The following is a 19197-nucleotide window of genomic DNA, read 5'->3' on the forward strand; positions in this document are numbered from 1 at the left end:
CGGGTCACAGATATAGGGTGTAACATCTCTGTCTTCTGCCTTTGTAATAATTTTCATTATTTATACTTTATATATGTTTCTGTCATTAGAATTTATGAAGTCTTAGAACTAGGGTAGCGGAGTAGTGTTGCCTTAGTTTAGGTTTTTAACCCATTAGACTTTATTCCTTCTCGTAGCTTGCTACCGTTAACTATTGTGTATCATTCTCTTCAGGTTCCCTCTTTTTAAATTTAGTCGGGTCTTACGTTTCTGTCTATATGCAGATATTTTAATGCATGGATTTATTTAAAGAGATTACTTATCATTACAGACGTGCATATGAGGACTGCATATGAAGATTGTTCAACTATGCATTTATTTATTTATACATGAACTACATTTTATCTTTATCTTTAATTTGATGATTGTCCGAGGTCTTCCACGGAAGCTGCTCTCAATCTTGGCGTTGGGGGCAGCCTACTATCCTACCTCCCCTTACCCCATTACACATGGTAATAGGGTTTTGTTGTTATTGTTGATAAATAAATATTATACTGGCTTTTTATGAATAGTTAATCAAATATTGTATACACTTGCATTCCTAATGGTAAAACAGTAACAGAGAGTGACAGTCTCAGTGGGGAATGTTCAAGGATTAACGACGGTACCTCTGCCACTGTTTACCAGACACTTTTCACCACAACCCAAAACGTCCAACTGAACTTTAAGTGTCCCAGAAAAACCAGCAGATGGCTGAGACGTTTAAGAAGCGAAATTCCACCATGAAACTCAGATTGTAAATTACAGAGTAAATTAATCGTTTAATATCTAAATTATTAATTTTAATTTGTTTTAATACTTAAATTTTCAATCTTTTAAAAATTATAATTAAAGTTTTATTTTAGTATCCTACTATTAATAATTTATTGGACGATTCCAGGACAAATGGCCGAATTCCATGCTAGTTGAGAGCGAAACCCACAATTTTGTCCAACAGGTGTCCCAATAAACCAACAGTGCAGTTGGTATTTTCCCTATCAAAACCCTGCTTCAGGTCAAGCAAAGGCCTACCCCCCGGATACCCTCTTCACCACTTATTCTAGCCACCTGGTTCCCAATCATATTTACAGAAACGAAAAGGTTACCTTTCTATTCAAGGGAAATGACAATTTGCCTTCATGCGATGACAATAACAGAAATGTTGAGAGAAGGGACGAAGATAGTGTGGTTCTGAACAAGATGGAAGGCACTGATGGTTCCTTGACGTCATCGGAAAATTGGTGCAGCTTCGAGTTCAATTGTTTCCTTGGCGAGTCAAGTTGTAGTTCAAACTGGTGGTAGTACTGGTGAAGTTGAATGGGAAATTGAAATATGCAGCGCCCTTGCATCAAAAGCCCACCAACTGAATTCAATCTGAAATTTTGATCATCTCCACATATACATATATATACATACACATTTCTATCAACGTGTCGACTATAAATCAATGATGCATGCATTTCAGGTTCTCTTTCACTTTTCTAGCCAGACATTCCCTGTCCTGAAAGCTAAAACTGAAACCAAAATACACAGAATAGCAAGAATTTTAACAAGCATTCAAGAATGTCAATTTTTGCATGAAATGAGCAATGGCAAGTGCTAAATCCTATGTGTGCATCAAACTTGTACCCACTGAGCATGCTCACATAGCCGAATACAAAAGTGCTTTCTTTGAAAGACTGAATAGCACATCAGAAACCCCTTCAGTCGTTTATATTAGTCATTTAATCGTAAGTACAAATGAAGTAAACAAGAGGGCAATTAAAGATCAGAGAGAGAACTGCAAATTGTCAAATTCTTGATACAAGCCAAAAATGTTGTTACATAAGAATTTATTGAGCAAGTCTATTACATACAGAAACCTATATAGATGAAAAAAAAGGGGCGGAGAGAACTCCAAGCACAAGCATCTAAAGCTCAGTTTTGACTTTTACGTCCCCATTCTGTAAAATACTCTGTGATTGAGCAAGCCGTTTAGATTCCTGCATTGTATGAACAGCTTTAGCCTGACATAATCAGTGACAAAAACTTGACAGTCTAAAGAATGTCAAATGCGATTCTATTTTCAAGGGAACAACAGAAATATGCATAAACTTAAAGGAGTAACAATTTCATTTTAGTCTCGTAATAACTCACTTTATGGCTACTTAAGACATGCACACATTTTAAATGCACGGTTTAATGTTTCATCTTTAAGTACTTCATATTTCATATCAATCTAAGCTTTTGAAATTAAAACATGCATTGTAAATATTATAAGATGCATACCAAATTCAGATGTTGTAAAAACACATACAATTCTTCTTCAGTCCTTCCCAAACCAATAGATAAATTAATTAAATGTTTGTTTCCACTTTTATCAAGCAGAGAGCAGTTGTGTAAGAAAATGGGAGAACATTATAACATAACACAGATGCAAAGAAAGCTTTGGATAGGAAAACAATGTTTTAGAATGCCTTCATTTCACTCCTTATCTAACCCAAAGCACCGTGCAAGCCTGCATGGGAATAAAGAGAAGACATGCAAAAAGAAAACAGATAAGAAGAAAATAAGCCTAGACATTTTCATAAAGCAGGCAAGACATCATCCGTCTAATGATGAAATCAAAGAGGTGGTTAACAAGAGGTTACAGTGAGAGTGGACTAACATTGACGAAAAGAAAGCTATGTCAAGAGGCTACGAATAAGGAGATTTACAACACAAGAACCGAAATGCAACAGTTATACAAATAACATATCATCAGTCAAGGCGTTTAGGATAACTGATTACCACTCATGAATAACATTTACGAAAGCATAATCATCAAAATAACTCACAGCAGCAGCACTTGTGCGTATCTCTCTGTAGGATTCAACTTCATCAGGAAATGTTTGTTCAAGCTCTTCAAGAAGATGTTTCCGTAAACTCTATAAAATTCAATATTAAGGTAAATACAGATCGGGTTGTGCTTAATAATATAAAATTAAACCAAACCATCCTATAAGAGGAAATAAGAACTACCTTGAAGGCATCGGTTTTGCCTTTAGTAACCTGATTTTTCGCAATACAGTCATTTAAAACATCCCTCGTAAATTCATCAGGGTTCTTCCCATCATCAATCAAACTAACACAAAAACAGACAAGTTACTACTAGCAACCAAAGAACACAAACTAAATTTGTAAAAAATGGCACAAAAAAGTAATAGTGAAAGGAAACCAAACCGACTTAAGAACTTCCATTGGCACTTGAATATTACACTTCTCAGATAATTTAGCCATGTTATCGAGCTCCGAAACTAATGAATTACTACAAAACATTAAAAAAAATTGAAAACCCTAATGAGATCAGCAATGCTGCAAAAAGCTAACAAAAATCTCGCAGAATAAAATAGATATGGATTTGAAGGGAAAAAAAGATTACAGGCGTTGAAGGAGAGGGAGCTGTGAAGCGGCATTGAAAGAAGAGACGGTGAGGTATAGTTGATGGAGAAGACCTAATGTTTTCTGGATGGAGTTTATGACTTGATTCAGATTCTGCTTTGGATCATCATTCGGCGTTGCGCTTGCCTTGTCATTGGTTTGATTGTTTACCAAGCCGTTTCCGCCGCTCCCACCCGTAGTCCCTAACGACGAAACTTGCGATGCATCCATTTCTACGGACTCGTAATTTGTTCCTTCTCTCCTCTGATTGGTTCACTGTAATTACATTTAAAACAAGTGATGATTAAACAAATTGATCTGAAGCTTAAACCCTAAAGAAACAAAGCAGAGGAAACTGAAATCCGCTACAAACCCTAAAAATCTGCGCGCAGAGAGAGAGAGTCCAATGAATTTGGGAACCTCCGAATTGGATTGACTCAGGTTTTCCAGTGTGTCTTTCGGGCCTCCGCTTGATAATAAAGCCCACTTTAAAGGCCCATATATATAGAAGCTTTTAAAAACCCCAACTGCAGTAATTGGTTAAGGACTCGGCTTGCCCAAGGACCATGAGCACAGACAATACAAATATGGATGATCTAAGGATAATTGTTAAGATTAGTAAAGCATTATTTATTTATGGGATAATATTAGGTTATATTATGTAAAATTATTTAATTTTAGATTAATTGAAGATTATCACTGTTCAAAAAATAATAATTCAAGATTATTAGACGAATATAAATAGATGATTGAGATCGACAATTAAAATAAGTAGTTTTTTACATGTAAAAAAATAGATAATATGGATGTACAAAATTTTAGTCTTAATTATTTATTTATATTCCTCTAATGATCATAGATCAGCGAAAAGCTAAAAAGCATATCTAGTATAAGTTTATCATGTCCTTTTATTTATGGTTAAATTATGTATTTAGTACTTAAACTATTGGTTTTGGTCCGTTTTAGTATCTAAGCTTTTAATTTTTTTTAAAATCATACCTATCTTTTAGTTTTCATTTTATGTTAGTATCCCGATATTAAAAACTTAACGCGTTTAGTACCTAAACTACTAGTTTTGATCCGTTTTAGTACCTAAACTTTAAAAAAAATCAAAATTCATCATTAAAATTTTAATGGGGGTACTAAAATGAAACAAAAGCTAAAGTTTAGGTATGATTTTGAAAAAATTGAAAGTTTAGGTACTAAAATGGACCAAATTGATAGTTTAGGTACTAAACATGTAATTTACCATTTATTTATTATAAGAAAAAATATATTAATTAACCATGAGATATGGTGTGGTAATTGTTCATCTCATCTGTTTTTCATAATACCAAGATTCAATCATCCACTATAAAAATGAATACAAATTAACTATTTTTCCCTGAGAACACCTACAATATAGAATATATATATATATATATACATACATAGTCTAGTGCCAATTTAGGCCATAGTCTAGTGCCAATTTAGGCCATTGTCATTTCCCCCAACACATATCTTCTTGTTCTTTTCTCAACCCTAACTTTTCAACATTCGGGTTAAACGCAGAGCCCTGTTAACATCAAGAGTGTATCTTAAAAGCTCCATCACTTTCAAACAACCCTAGGAACGAATATAAAGAACGAGGCAATGATGTGAAACCCAGAGCGAACCTACTCATCTATTTGTTCACACGTCAATTTTCCCATCAAAATTCTGCCCGTTAAAGATAGGGCTGAACCAAAAACACCTTTAGTTCCAAGTGATGACCTGGGCCACAGCAAAAGCCGAGAAATGGGTTCTCATATTCCGCTTCGTTCAAGAACATATGCCCTCATCGCGCCCACTGCAGTATATGTTCTCATTGTCAAGCCTTTATCCCACTTGAAAAGGTCTTAATCAACTCCCAGTATATGTGTATATATAAAGAGGAACTTAGTGGAAGCTTTTGATGCGAGATTATAATTCTTGTGCAAAAGAAGAACAAATCTGGGTTTGCTTTAGAAGATGTGGGATTGGCTGGAAATGGATTCTGCAAAAGATATAATATGCAAAGCACGCACACACAAAGCTGAGCCCGAGAGGGAATCGATCCATCAGATAATACTTTTAAGGGTTCCTCCCTGGGTGTGTACAGCTCAGTCTTCTTCTTTTTTCTCTTCATCAAATGACAGTTTAAGATGTCAATATCAGTACCTAACCCAGAAGATTTACGCTGTGGATTCAGCTAACTAAGCTAATCATACAAATGGAAAACGTCGTACGTATCTACATAATCACGAATTGATTAATAAAACTGGTTCACAATGAGCTACGTTTTAGATTCCATGAAGGTAAAAAGATCATCATATCTCGTTTAATAATTAATAAAAAGAGATTTGTATTTAGTTTTTAGCCACCACGTGGCTTTAGATGTAGGTAGTAGCATTCTTGGAGAACCTTGGGGCCTAGCTAGTTGGCAGATGGAATCAATTCCATCACTCCTAGCTAGTTAGTGTTTTCTAAAATTTTATTTTATGATTTTTTACATTATTTTGTAAAATTCAAAAAATCATAAATATTTCGGAAAAGTTAAATTTTTAAGTAAATAAAAATAAAATATAATTTTTATATAATATTTCAAAGTTAGTTTAACTATTTGAGTTATAACACACTATTATTTATATTATAAAAATTAATTATGAATTAAATTAAAAAAGTTATGTGTACTTTATATTGTAAATAATTTTATTGTTGGGAAACTATGAAGACTGAGAACGAATATATAATTATTGCACAAAAACATATATATGATTTTTAATAGCATATATATAACACAAAATGATTCTTACTTTTGTATTTTGAATAAAAAAATGTTAAATCTCTTATAAATACAAATAATTCTAATACATAGAAGTGTAATTATTATATATGTTTAATATTATCAACTATAACCATGACTAATTACTCGCATAATACCTTCCTAATTGGTGCTTCTATCTCATCTAATTCAATAAAATTAATTATAATTAATATTTAAACATATACATAATTATAAATAATTATATTTAAATTAAGTTATGGAGTGATTTTTCAAAAACAGTTGTTGATCACAGGATCTATGTAAAGGGATGTTTAATGAGTTGAGTAACTCGTGAGTAGTTCGAACTCGATTCGGTTAAAATCCGGTAAAAGCTCAATTCGAGTTTATTCAACTTAAATTTGAGCTCGATTCGAGACCTGAATGAGTTGAGCCAAGCAAAGTCCAACTCGATTCGATAAGTTCGTGAGCAACTCGTTAATTTATTTTATATAATTTTTTAGTAGTTATCTTAAAAAAATATTAATTTACTAATAGATAATAAAAAAGATGATAATTTGTCAATCTATTAATTTTTTTACAAATAATAAAAATTATTAATTTATTAATTAATATTTTACTACATTTAAAAATCAAATCTTATTTATTATTTTAATGTATTTGTGAAGTGTTACTTTTGAATTTAGAATTTGAAATTTGAAATTGTTTCCTACACTCTTTTGATAATTTTTTTGCTTAAATTGATTACTTTATATTTATATTAAGCTCAATATAGTATAAGTAGATTTTACCTATAGTTAAGAAAATGAGGTAAAAATTTTGGTGAGCTTAACGAGTGACGAGACGAGCAACGAGCTTAACGAGCAACAAGTCGAGTTGAGCAACAACTTTTTTTAACGAGCACAAGTCGAGCAATGAGCTTAACGAGCAACGAGTTTAACGCAACGAGTCGAGTTTAGCAACAATTTTTTTTAACGAGCACAAGTTGAGCAAAAATTTAATGAGTTTAACGAACAACGAATCAAGTCAAATAACAAAATTTTTTAACAAGCACGAGTGAGTACTTTACAACTCGGGATCGACTCGCTCGATTACCTAGTCACATTAGTGGAATTATAATAGAAGAAGAAAAGAGAACAATTTGAACGCTAGGCCGCCTATGGCACTCAAGCGTGGCCTAGCCTCGGTCCTCCCATAATTGCCGATGGCTCAAGCTAGATTCACCAATGAAAACTTTTGCACTTTAAAAAAAATAGATCCACGTTTATGTAAAGACCGTTTACCAAGGTAAAGTCCTTGGAATTTCAAATCCAAATCAAGAAAAATAAACAAATCTGATTTGATCACACACCTATGTCAACTTGGATAATAATTACGGCCAACTTAATGCTCCTTCATCTCTGTGATTTGCTATCTTATTTGCTGATCTGCTCCGGCAACTTGTTCGTCACTAGAGAAGGTTTGGTTCTGTTCATGGATGGATCATTCCTGATTATCCTCTAAAAATTTCAAATTATTATATATTTCAAATTTTATATTTTGTATTGATAATATGTTTTCGTTTTAATTTATTTTATAAACTTATCTTCTCTATTAATATAAAATCTTACGTCCGTCCTAGTTCCGTTGAATAGCAACCCTTCTAAGCTTCCAAGTTGAACACAAGTAAACCACTAAACTAATATTTAATTAACACAACAAATGAAGAAAGCCTCATTTCTTGGCTATTCCATTAATTGGATATCCTATCCACTACCGGTAGTGCTTGTTTCATGTGTCAATATAGAAACTAGCACACAGTTCTCAACTCAATCACTGTAACTCATCATTGGGTCAAACGAATAATATGAAAATGCTGTAGATGATGCACCAGAAATTTGAGCAAATTGGAGCCGCCTCTTAGAGCATCTTAAAAGACAGTGATCACAGTATATGATGAAACATTAATTCCTGCTAAGCATTCAAAAGATCCATTATTGGGTCATTTTAAACATCCAATTGCCTTTCTTCTGTTTTTGGAATGGAATCCATTATCACCTCCCCAAACCCTTTTTGCTCCTCAAGTGGGAAAGACTCATATGGTCCATTAATTTAGAGAGCATGGACTCGATCGCTTGACTAATATTTATAACGTGTAAATGATGATTATCGTGACAAATCCTTTAGGGCATATCATTAATAAGTTAATCCAACTAGTTGTCGTATATCATATAAGTTAAGCCTTGACCAAGATTGGGTAATTTGATTAACTAACCCCTAATCACTCAAACCATTGAATGAATCTAGTCTTTACACACAAATAATGAGTATAAGCATGGATGGGATTAGACGAGGTGGATGGGGCGGTCGTCTCCCTACAATTTTAAATTTAATATATACTTTAAATTTTTTCAATGTATTTTTTATTTAAAATATATTTTTATCTCCTAAAATTTTATAAGTTCAAGTTCACCTCTTAAATTTTATAAGGCTCGGAATTTTGAAACAAAACAAAGAGTTTTATCTTTTTATTAGAGTATGTTCAAACTTCAAAGACTGTACAAATATTATTATTTCATGATTTGTGTTTTATCTAGATATGAAAACTAAAAAGATTTAATGCATAAATTTTAATTATAAAAATATTATGTTAAATTAATATTTTATATAAATTAGATAATAATAATAATAATAATGTATTATTAGATGTGACTCGTTTTTCTTGGGACTTAGTCGGGTGGTCGAATGGCCTTCGTACCATTATGGTCAAATGAGCCCATTCAAAGTTCAAACTCCCAATGATCAGTTTGAATTTTGACCAAGTGGGACCTATTGTCGGCAGCTTCAAAGGAGGACCAGCTGAGAGAAGGGTTTCTTTTATTAATACGAGCTAATTACAAAATATTATATATTTTAAATTTTTTGAATTATTTGATAATGAATGATTAATTATTCTGTTATAATTATTAGTACTCTAATCTATAACCTCTAATAACAATAATAATTTTTTTTAGTCACTAAAATTAATTGGTTCGTACAGTTGAGGGGAAGGATAAATTACTAGAATGAGTCCATGTGGGTATTGTTAAGTTCAATGAACCGTTTGTAGATTATTTGGTGATAAGTTTATTTATGTTCGAACATAAATAGGATTTTATATTTGTTTAATTAAACGAATGAATACGAATAAACGACTCATTCATTCATTTATGTTTGTGATCGTTTGATATTTCATTCATTTATATTCGTTTATTTATGTTCATTTATATTCATCCCAATCTCCAAACTCGTTTAAAATATTAAGACCAAATAAATTTTAACATTAAACTCATTAATGTTTTAAAATCTAATTAATTTTACTCAAATAAAAAATACCTAAATCAATTAAAGAAACATAAACCCTAAAATTATTTTTAAAAAAACTCTTCTCAAATATAAATCTAATTAATTTTATATTCGTTCATTTATATTTTGTTCGTTTGTATTCATTTACGTTCGTTCTTTGGGTTCGTTTATTATTGTAATGAACGAACATGAACAATATACATTTCTTAATGAACGAACATGAATATAAAATTTAGTTTGTTTAGTCGTTTGTATTAATTTATTTATTCGATTAAAATTAAATGAATGAATATGAATTCTCAATCGTTTACATGTCTGGTTTTGTTTTTGTCCTTCTCCGGTGTTGGAATATGACAACAATGTCCCTTGCTGCTAGGGGGAGTAGCGTTCGAATAAAACAACATTGTCCCTTGCTGTTAAGGGCACATGATTAAGGCCAAACGATTCTAAAAAGGGACAAGTCCTTTTTTCCCAAACCCTTTTAACCCCTTCCATGGGACCAGTTTTTTAAAAATCGAACCGGATCGGCCGGTTCAACTGAAAATCGTTACTTAATCCGGTTCAATCTACACCGGTAAAATCACTACTAGTGAATCGGTCAGAACTGCTGAACCGTTCGAACCGAACCGGCTGAATACCAGAAAAAACGGGAAAAAACGTCAATTTTTTTTAATTAAACCAAACAACGTTGTTTGTTAAACGAGCCAAGTCGAACTCGAGTATTGCTGAGCTCGACTCGAACTTGAAAACTTTAAAAGTAAGCTCAACTCGACTTAAACTCACGAGCTAAAAATTATCAAGTTCAACTCGAACTCGAAATATAATATTAAAACTTGAACTCGAAAAGGCTTGAACTCAAAAAAAATTAGAAGCTCGATTGAAGCCTAAAATTCGAGCTTGATTGAAGTGAAATAATAGTTCACTCAATGCTCACCAAAAGGCTCCATGATTTTGAATGTCAAATTACCACTATTATTTATAGAAGTTAGTTGTGATGCTCTTCTATGTTTCTTAGTCATGTACGATTGTTTTGTTCTCATATTTTTACTCTCTAGACTTTTGGGATGTTCTTCTATGTTTCTTAGCTATGTGGGATTGTTTTTTTTAAAAAAATTATACAAAACAATATCATTTTGTTATGATTTTTTAGCCCTAAATTTATTTTTTAATTATAGTTATATAATTATATTTATTATTTAATATGTTTTACCTTAAATATTATGTTGTAGTTAATTTGAATCATTTTGTTTAACTTGATTTTATGGTTTTTAACTTATATATGTTATGACTTGCTTTGAATATGACTTGTGATATAAAAAATTATTTTTTATTGAATATTTTTGATATTTTTATTTAATTTTTTAAATAATTATGATGACTTTCGATTCTTTCGACCGATCGAATCAATTCGAGCGATTAAACTATTGAATCGATAACATGACCGATTCGCTAACCGGTCAGTTCTGAAAACCATGCATGTGACGTGACCTTAGTCCTTATACGCGTGAAGAAGGCAATAAAAGGAAAAACGAAATTGCACTGAACACACGACATTCGGACAAGAAATTTCCACGTGGGCTTTGTCAACTCGCTGAACTGCTCTAGTGCCTAAATCCGTACCATATTCGTGGATAGACACTATAGTATCACGAGAGAGATTGAATTTTAAAAAAAAATTAAAGCATTTGAATTTATAAAAATTAAGAGATAAAATAAATTATTAATAAGAAGTATAAAAATTAAAATTTTAAAAAAAATAAAAAAATTAAAAGGAACAATTGTCTTTACTCGTTCTTTTCTAGATCCATCCTCTTATAACATTGCAGTTAGATATTTGTTAACCAGTACTATCAAATTAACTTTTATTGAATATAAATGATAATTAAATAAACATTAATATTTAATCATTAAAGTATTAATATCAAGTTTAAAAAATAAAAGGTCAATGATCCAAATTATTCTAAATTAGGATTTGAAGAAAAAGACGATCCAAATTATTCCGTCAGCAATATTTATTACGAAAACAGGTTAACGATCCGTACACACCTGAGAAGGAATGCTATGCCTTTTCACAGTTTAATGCCACTTAAAGGGTTACTATGCTGAAATAAACGGCCTAAAATGATTTTCCCTCTTTTAAATGCTAATTAAAACACTACTAATAATTGTTTTAATGCTTTATCAAACGGTTTCTTCACAAAATCACAGAGGAAAAATTGCTATTTGAAGTCAAATTTGAAAGCTTTTTTTAATATATAAAATAAATGAAAATAGAAATGTTTTTCTATAAAGAAAAAACCAACTTTTTATTATTATTGCAAATTGGCTGATGGCTATGGCTGGCTCTATGGGGCATGAACTCCTCGAATCTCATCTTCCGTAATGGTAGTGGCGGCGCACCTTTTGATTTTATTTATTTCCGTTATAATGCTGGCAAAATAAAACGCCTTGCTTAACTGTTACTTTTATGGAATGCTACGTACATATATACGGTACGTGATTATTTTCAAAAATAATTTATGAAATAAAATGGTTTTTTTATTGTATTAAATAAATAATTATACACGTACGTGTAACAATTCTTAGTACACAAATCGCTATATAAACCAAGCAACCCAATTCTTAGTTTAACCCAAAAAAAGGAAACCATTTACTCAGAGAAACAAACGTCCAATCTTTTCTTCTTCATCTTCATGGAGACGAACTCGGATTGCTTCTGGGTTTTATTTCTCGCATCCAAATGCAAGTATTTTTCTTACCAAAACTCCATCGTGCTTGTTGTTTTTGTTTGCATGGCCTGGTTGGCCATGGCCTTGTGCTTCTGGTTCTTCCCTGGAGGTCCTGCTTGGGGCAAGTATAATTGGTTGACCAAGAAAGCTTCCAGTAACGCCATTCCAGGACCGCGAGGCTTTCCGATTGTTGGAAGCATGAACCTCATGGTTAACCTAGCTCACCACAAGCTTTGCGCTGCAGCTAAATCCTTTGGTGCAAAGCGGCTCATGGCTTTTAGCTTGGGTGAAACACGGGTTATCATCACATGCAATCCCGATGTTGCCAAGGAGATTCTTAATAGTTCTGTTTTCGGTGATCGTCCGGTGAAAGAGTCGGCTTATAGTTTGATGTTCAACAGAGCGATCGGTTTCGCTCCTTATGGTGTTTACTGGCGGACACTGAGAAGAATCGCTGCAACACATCTGTTTTGCCCTAAACAAATTAGTTCCACCGAGGCACAAAGGCTGGACATCGCGTCTCAAATGGTGTCCATCATTGCATGTTGTCGTGGAGAGTTCTCCGTACGCCATTTACTCAAGAAAGCTTCACTGAACAACATGATGAGCTCAGTGTTTGGAAGTAAATATCATCTGGGATCATCGAATCCTGAAACAGAAGAACTCAGCCAGCTTGTTGAAGAAGGTTACGACCTACTAGGGAAGCTCAATTGGTTTGATCATCTTCCATGGCTTGGTGGCTTAGACATTCAAAAAATCCGGCTTCGATGCTCGGAACTTGTTCCCAGAGTGAACAATTTTGTGAACAAAATCATCCAGGAGCATAAACTCCGAATTGGAGCAAAAAACCATGATTTTGTCGACGTTTTACTTTCTCTCAACGGATCTGATAGGCTCTCGGAAAACGATATGATTGCCGTTCTTTGGGTAAGAAACAAGCTTATCGGCAATTGCCATGATAATTCATGAAGAAAGCAATTTACTATTTTTTAAGCATGCTTTTTTTTTCTTTCTCTTGCATGAGTTTTCTAGGTGGAATCTTGATAATGATTTGAGGGAACAATTTGTTGATTAGATTCCTATAATAATACACGTTTTCTTTATAAGGTGTTTCTTGTTGCTGTATGATAGATCAGATAAATCTTCTTTTTTTCCCCTACACAAAATGTCCATAGCACCTTATTTTATTCTGTTTACGGAACTCCAAGAAGAAGCGGAAGTGGACATTATTGTGCATTTCAAGAAGCAAAGTATAACATAATGGCCACGAAATATCGGTGTCAAATAAAGGACAATAGGACACTACTTTCTCTGTCCTCTATTGTACTATGTTGTAATAGAAGATATACGTTGAAATTTATCCAACACATAACATATTAAGGTGAATAAAATTCTATTCCATTAAAAAAAATTGATTTAATCTGAACTTTATACATTTAATATTAAATAAAAGTTTAAATAATAATTTATAACTCATCAATTTGACACTAAACCCCATGACCTAAACCATACCATATCAAACTACACTACCCTAAGCCTTAACCTATTGATCACACAAAACACAATGTCGTTTTGACCCTTTTCCATTCTTTTTGAAGTGTTTTAACTTCTAATATATTAATTTTTAATCAAAATAATTCATGTTAGATGAAGATCATTCAAATTGCTGATGTGGTATTTGTATATGTGCATAATTGATGATGTAACGTATGTAATGTTATCGTTTTCGGTGATATGACATAAATCATGTCATCACTTTATGACACATGTCACATTACCGATTAAACGCATGTAAAAATATCACGTCAACAATATGTGTTAACTGTTAATCAACTAAAGAATTATTTTGATTGAAAATTGAAATGTTTGAACTAAAATATTACAAAAAAGAAACCAGTAGCCCGTCCATTAGCAAATCTAACTTGTGACATGCCACATGGCCTCAAAATTTGAGGGTCTCAAATTTTGAAAAAATATACTAACCTAAAAAATTAATTTTCCTACTATAAGCACACCGGAAGAAAATTTAATTAAGAAAACTTAATTTCATATGTTTGAAATTTTTATGGGTGAAGAATACATTTGGTCCCCGACTATAGGATACTATTTTATTTAAGTCACTCGACTATTAAAAGTTATAAAATGGTCCTCTAACTATATAGAGTAGCTTTATTGAGGCCATCAATTATTAAAAGTTACAAAATGATCCTCTAACTATAAAGAGTAGCTTTGTTGAGCCCCTCAACTATTAAAAGCTACAAAATGGTCCTCTAACCGGAGATAGTAGCTTTGTTGAGCCCCTTGACTATTAAAAGTTACAAAATGATCACTTGATTATTCATTATGTTCCAAACTCGTCCTTTTCCGTTAAAAAATTAATGACGGTCTCAGCTGAACGTTAACCTACTAACTGAGATATGATAAAGAGTTAATCTCATAATTTCAGATTAATATCATATCTTAGTCAACATATTAACGTTCAGCTCAAACTACCGTTAATTTTTTAACAGAAAAGGACAAGTTTGGAACACAATGAACAGTTAGATGATCATTTTTGTAACTTTTAATGGTCGATGGACTCAATAAAGCTACTCTCTATTATTGGGGGACCATTTTGTAACTTTTAATAACCGGGTAACTCAATAAAGTAATATCATATAATCGGGGGACCATTTGTGTACTTTATCATTTTTATTTTATAAGAAACAACCGTAATGTGATAAGTTTTGATATTTTACAATTTCGTCTTATTAAAAAATATTTTAGGGGATTCATTTTAAAAAAGTAGCACATGACGTTCACATCTTTTAGGACAAATCTAAGAACCAAATGGATCATGTATACACAAACATATGAAAGTAACTTTGTCATAATGCTTAATTTTTAATAGTATATTATCATCTGATTTACTTTATAAGATACCAAATGATAAAGTTGAGAACAAGATAGAAAGGGAGAGAAACAATACCCTTGTCGGTTCGAGAAAGAAAGAAGGATTTTGATACAAGTATCGAACAATTGTTATCATGTTTAAATGAGAAACATTTGCATTTATTGTGTGAGAGGTGTTTTCATTATCTGAAATTGGGGGTTGGGGGGCCATTTCCCTTTGAACTAGGTCATGGCTCTGTGGATCGAACGTGAAGTGCAGATGGGTTGAAAGACACAACTGGTACTTTACCACGACTACTTCACGTTCAAACATCTTTGTATCTTCCCCACCTCGGTGTCCCACACATCCATTCTCATCTTCCTTTCTCAACAAGTTACACTAATCTTTTTAGTATTCATTTTAAAATTTGCATTTTGCAATATCATTTATATAACTATTGTCGTAATCGTCCTTTGGGTAGGTCTAGAATCGGGCTTCGACTTAATTTCGATGTGATGGAGTAGCCACCGATCATTTAAAATTAGGTTGATCGGGTACCTCAATTGACCATTTTACCTGATCTACGTTTTACCATAAGTATATCGGATTCGATTACAGTCAATGAAGGATTAGCACCCTTGTACTGTCCTTTCGGTACCAATTTAATTTCACGGTTGTCTTAATTGCGAAAATTAAAAGTCAAATTAAAATTTAAAAGTTCGATCATATGTTTTCCAAAACCGATTTTTAAAAAACTATATATTATACACGTTTTAAAAAAAATATGTTTTCAAAACTATGTATTATACGTTTTCAAAAGCGTGTTTTCAAAACCATATTATATACATATTTTCAAGAACCGATTTTTAAAAAATATATATATTACATGTTTTTTAAAAATATTTTCAAAAATTATACTATATTATTATATATACTAAATAAGCTCCGGACGAAAACGAGTGATTACAACTATAAAGACCCGCACGAACCAAATTACCTCAATGGACTAAGAAATGATTGTTATTTTTAGAGGTTTCGGATTCGAGCACCCAAAATAGATTATTAAACGTTCATTATCAAATAATTGAAATTATTTAGAACATAGATTATTATATTATCACCTTGACTTAATAAAAAAAATTACAAAAACTATAAATATGCATAAGTATTTATGCTGATCGAATAATAGAAGTTTGTACGCTCTTTTCAAGTCTATGACTTAACACCTAATGAAATTTCACAATCTCTAACAATAAAGACCCAATATTACTCTGCATAAGGACAAGAGCCAAATAAATAATTCCTGGTCTCATATTTGACATTATAAAGTAGGCGTTCATAATTAAAAATCTAATAATATGCAACCTTCATAAACCATGCTCTACACCCAACCACCAAGCTAAATTAAGAACTTTTATATTATTAGCAAAACTAATAGATATGTTTAATAGTAGTTGTATACTTTCATCTTCCTAGTCGATTCAAATCCCTGTTGCTCAGTGACGCCAACCATCTGCTCGACGAAATGTCAAGCTCGTTGAAATTAAATATTTTAGGACGGAAAATTATAATTGATATGCTACTTTTAAAGAATCAGAAACCCTTGTTAATGGCACACATTTTACACATTGCAGCAATGGTTGGTTCGTTGAACTTGGCTGCACACGTTAATATATTATTAAGATCTTGCTCGGCAGTAGTTTTATCCGGATCGCTGGAATTACAAACTTCACAGCAAAGGTTCAATTTACTGAGAAACAGGTTCGGACTTACAGTGATTCGACCAACAATACGAAATTACAAATTGTAAATGGAAAAAATGACAGCTTCGATTTACTATGGAAAGAAAAAAGGATCAAGAACATATTTGATAATGGTAATTTAGCAAACAATGGATCCATTTCAACCATGCTAAAAATCTTAACAGGCCTTGATTCTGGTTGACAAATGTATTCATGGGATCAAATTGTAAAGCTAACAACCACAGCATTCAATGCAACAAATATCGAATTCGGGAAATCTCGAAAAATCGCCATGATTCTTGACTAGATAAGGAAAAAGCTGGAGTGTCCAACAACTACCGGATGCTAGAAAATTAAGCTATTCTTCACAAAAGGCAATCCCAATCAAGCTTGACATTTCGTCGAGCAGTTGGTTGGCATCACTAAACAACAAGGATCTGAATCGATAAAAAAAATGAAAGTATACAACTACTATTAAATATATCTATTATTTTTGTTAATAATATAACAAATTCTTAAGTTAGTTGGTGGTTGATGTTAAACATGATTTATAAAGAATGTTGATTTGAATCCAAAGGAAAACAATTTTTCATCAAAAAAAAAAAAACTCTAATAAAACGACGTTAATTTTCGGTTTTTTGAGCTTCAAAACAATTGCGCCGCCATTTCAGTGAGGGAGCCATATCATCACCGTCACAGTACAGAGATGTCATGTCATCGTGTTGTTAACGGATTAAAAACGGAGTGACATAATTGCAGCTAAACATAAACGTCATTATTAAAATTGATAAAATTGAAACGTCAGTGGCATAAACGAGCTCGAGGTTAAAGGTGAATAGTATTTGAAGTAGTTTACCCTAAATATAAATAAAAAATGCGAAAAACGATTAGAACTAAATTATTTTTATGAGCATTTTAAAATCTCCGCAATAATTTGATTATGAATTATTAGGAAACGAAGCTATCTTGTTTGTAAAGCCTAGATGCCCGCGAACTAATTATTGCTTTTGCAACCTTAATTTGGAAGAATGTAAAGCACGGTCTGCCATTTGACTATCACCATCATTTACATCTTTCTTTGAAGTAATTGATTGAACGCAATAAAATGGGAAACATTTTGACCGAGACGGGGAATTAGGGTTTTAAAATCTACAGTAATTATATCAATGATTATTTCTTAACCAAATATATTGGTGTTGGTGCTATGGCCAGCAGGAACTATAAAAGTAGGCTTATGATGTAGTGAACGACCCACTTAGAACACTTTAGGTCTATAATTAGAGTGTGGAAAATGCTTTTATGTGTGTAAATTTGTAGCCAACTAGCTTTTGAAAGATGGAGCATTGGTGATCGCTTTAGAAATTATTTTTATCCTTAAATTATATATATATACGCATTTCAATAGTGTGAATTACCATTTCAACGTTATGAACTGTGAATCGTTACGTCAACATTGTAACATCGGGTGTAAATTATGTTCAAGGATCACTTTGATTTGTTTTCAAAGGTTTGAGGATCTTAGGTATAGTTAAGCCTTTAAAATTCATTTAGGGCAACTTTATTCGACTCATTTTGACTCTCGAAATGCGTTAAGATTATAAAACATGATTCATCAACTCGATTAACTCAAAAATGTTTTCACTTGATTTAACTCGATCGATCAAATACTCACTTTTGATTGCCTTATCACTTCCAAAAGCGTTGTTTAGGGGAATCAAAAGTTAAAAAATATTTGCAATTGGGGACTAAAACTACAAGTATAAACGAGGAAATGAATATTTGGAAAGCATGGTTGGAATTTCCTTAAGTTATGTAATTGTTCCATTTCATTTTCAAATGAAGTTTCTTTGGTTACTTCTAGAAATTGTCGGGCATAATAATAATATCCCTCAACGTTTGCATAAATGATTATTTTGTCTCTTATCCTTGTTTTGAAGTATTTTAACCCTCAGTGTTTTATTTTGGAATAAAATATTCTCTGGTTGAATGAAAATTATTAGTTGACTAAATATCAATGTTTCATACAGACGTGACAAGTTCATGTGTGATGTCATTTCAATAAAAATAAAATAAATTATAATTATAATTAATTATATATACAATTATAAAAGTATATTTAAAAATATTTTTGATGATGTGATATCATATGTGGATATATCACATCAATAATAAACATCAATAATTAGTCAATTAAAAACTACAAAGTGACCATTTGTATAAATATTGAAGAAGAGTAATTTTGTTATTATGTCAATTTGTTAATGATGACGAGCTTTCTCATCATGTGGAAGAAATGGACCATGCTAGCTCGTCATGTTCAAATCTGCTCAA

At 32.1% G+C, this 19197-nt stretch overlaps 2 protein-coding genes across 3 annotated transcripts; one reads left to right on the top strand and one right to left on the bottom strand.

Moving 5' to 3' along the window:
* Window positions 1-1793: 1793 nt before the first annotated feature.
* On the bottom strand, window positions 1794-3877 carry LOC120186827 (mediator of RNA polymerase II transcription subunit 10b-like). Of its 2 annotated transcripts, none has more exons than XM_039190663.1 (6): window positions 3791-3877; window positions 3419-3693; window positions 3224-3304; window positions 3019-3121; window positions 2835-2924; window positions 1794-2000 (listed from the first exon to the last, which is right to left on the bottom strand). In XM_039190663.1, the coding sequence occupies exons 2-6, from the start codon at window positions 3646-3648 to the stop codon at window positions 1929-1931; spliced, it is 576 nt and encodes a 191-aa protein (XP_039046594.1). In that variant the 5' UTR covers window positions 3649-3693; window positions 3791-3877; the 3' UTR covers window positions 1794-1928. The 2 variants fall into 2 exon arrangements, with proteins under 2 accessions (XP_039046594.1, XP_039046593.1); XM_039190662.1 differs by having other exon boundaries at window positions 2788-2924.
* An 8289-nt stretch (window positions 3878-12166) lies between these two features.
* Window positions 12167-13236, top strand: LOC120186825 (cytochrome P450 78A9-like). Its single transcript, XM_039190661.1, has one exon. The coding sequence runs from the start codon at window positions 12217-12219 to the stop codon at window positions 13219-13221; it is 1005 nt and encodes a 334-aa protein (XP_039046592.1). The 5' UTR covers window positions 12167-12216; the 3' UTR covers window positions 13222-13236.
* Window positions 13237-19197: the final 5961 nt, after the last annotated feature.

Source organism: Hibiscus syriacus, unplaced genomic scaffold (genome assembly GCF_006381635.1).
Source record: "Hibiscus syriacus cultivar Baekdansim isolate YM2019G1 unplaced genomic scaffold, ASM638163v2 tig00113721_pilon, whole genome shotgun sequence".
Classification (NCBI taxonomy): Eukaryota; Viridiplantae; Streptophyta; class Magnoliopsida; order Malvales; family Malvaceae; genus Hibiscus; species Hibiscus syriacus.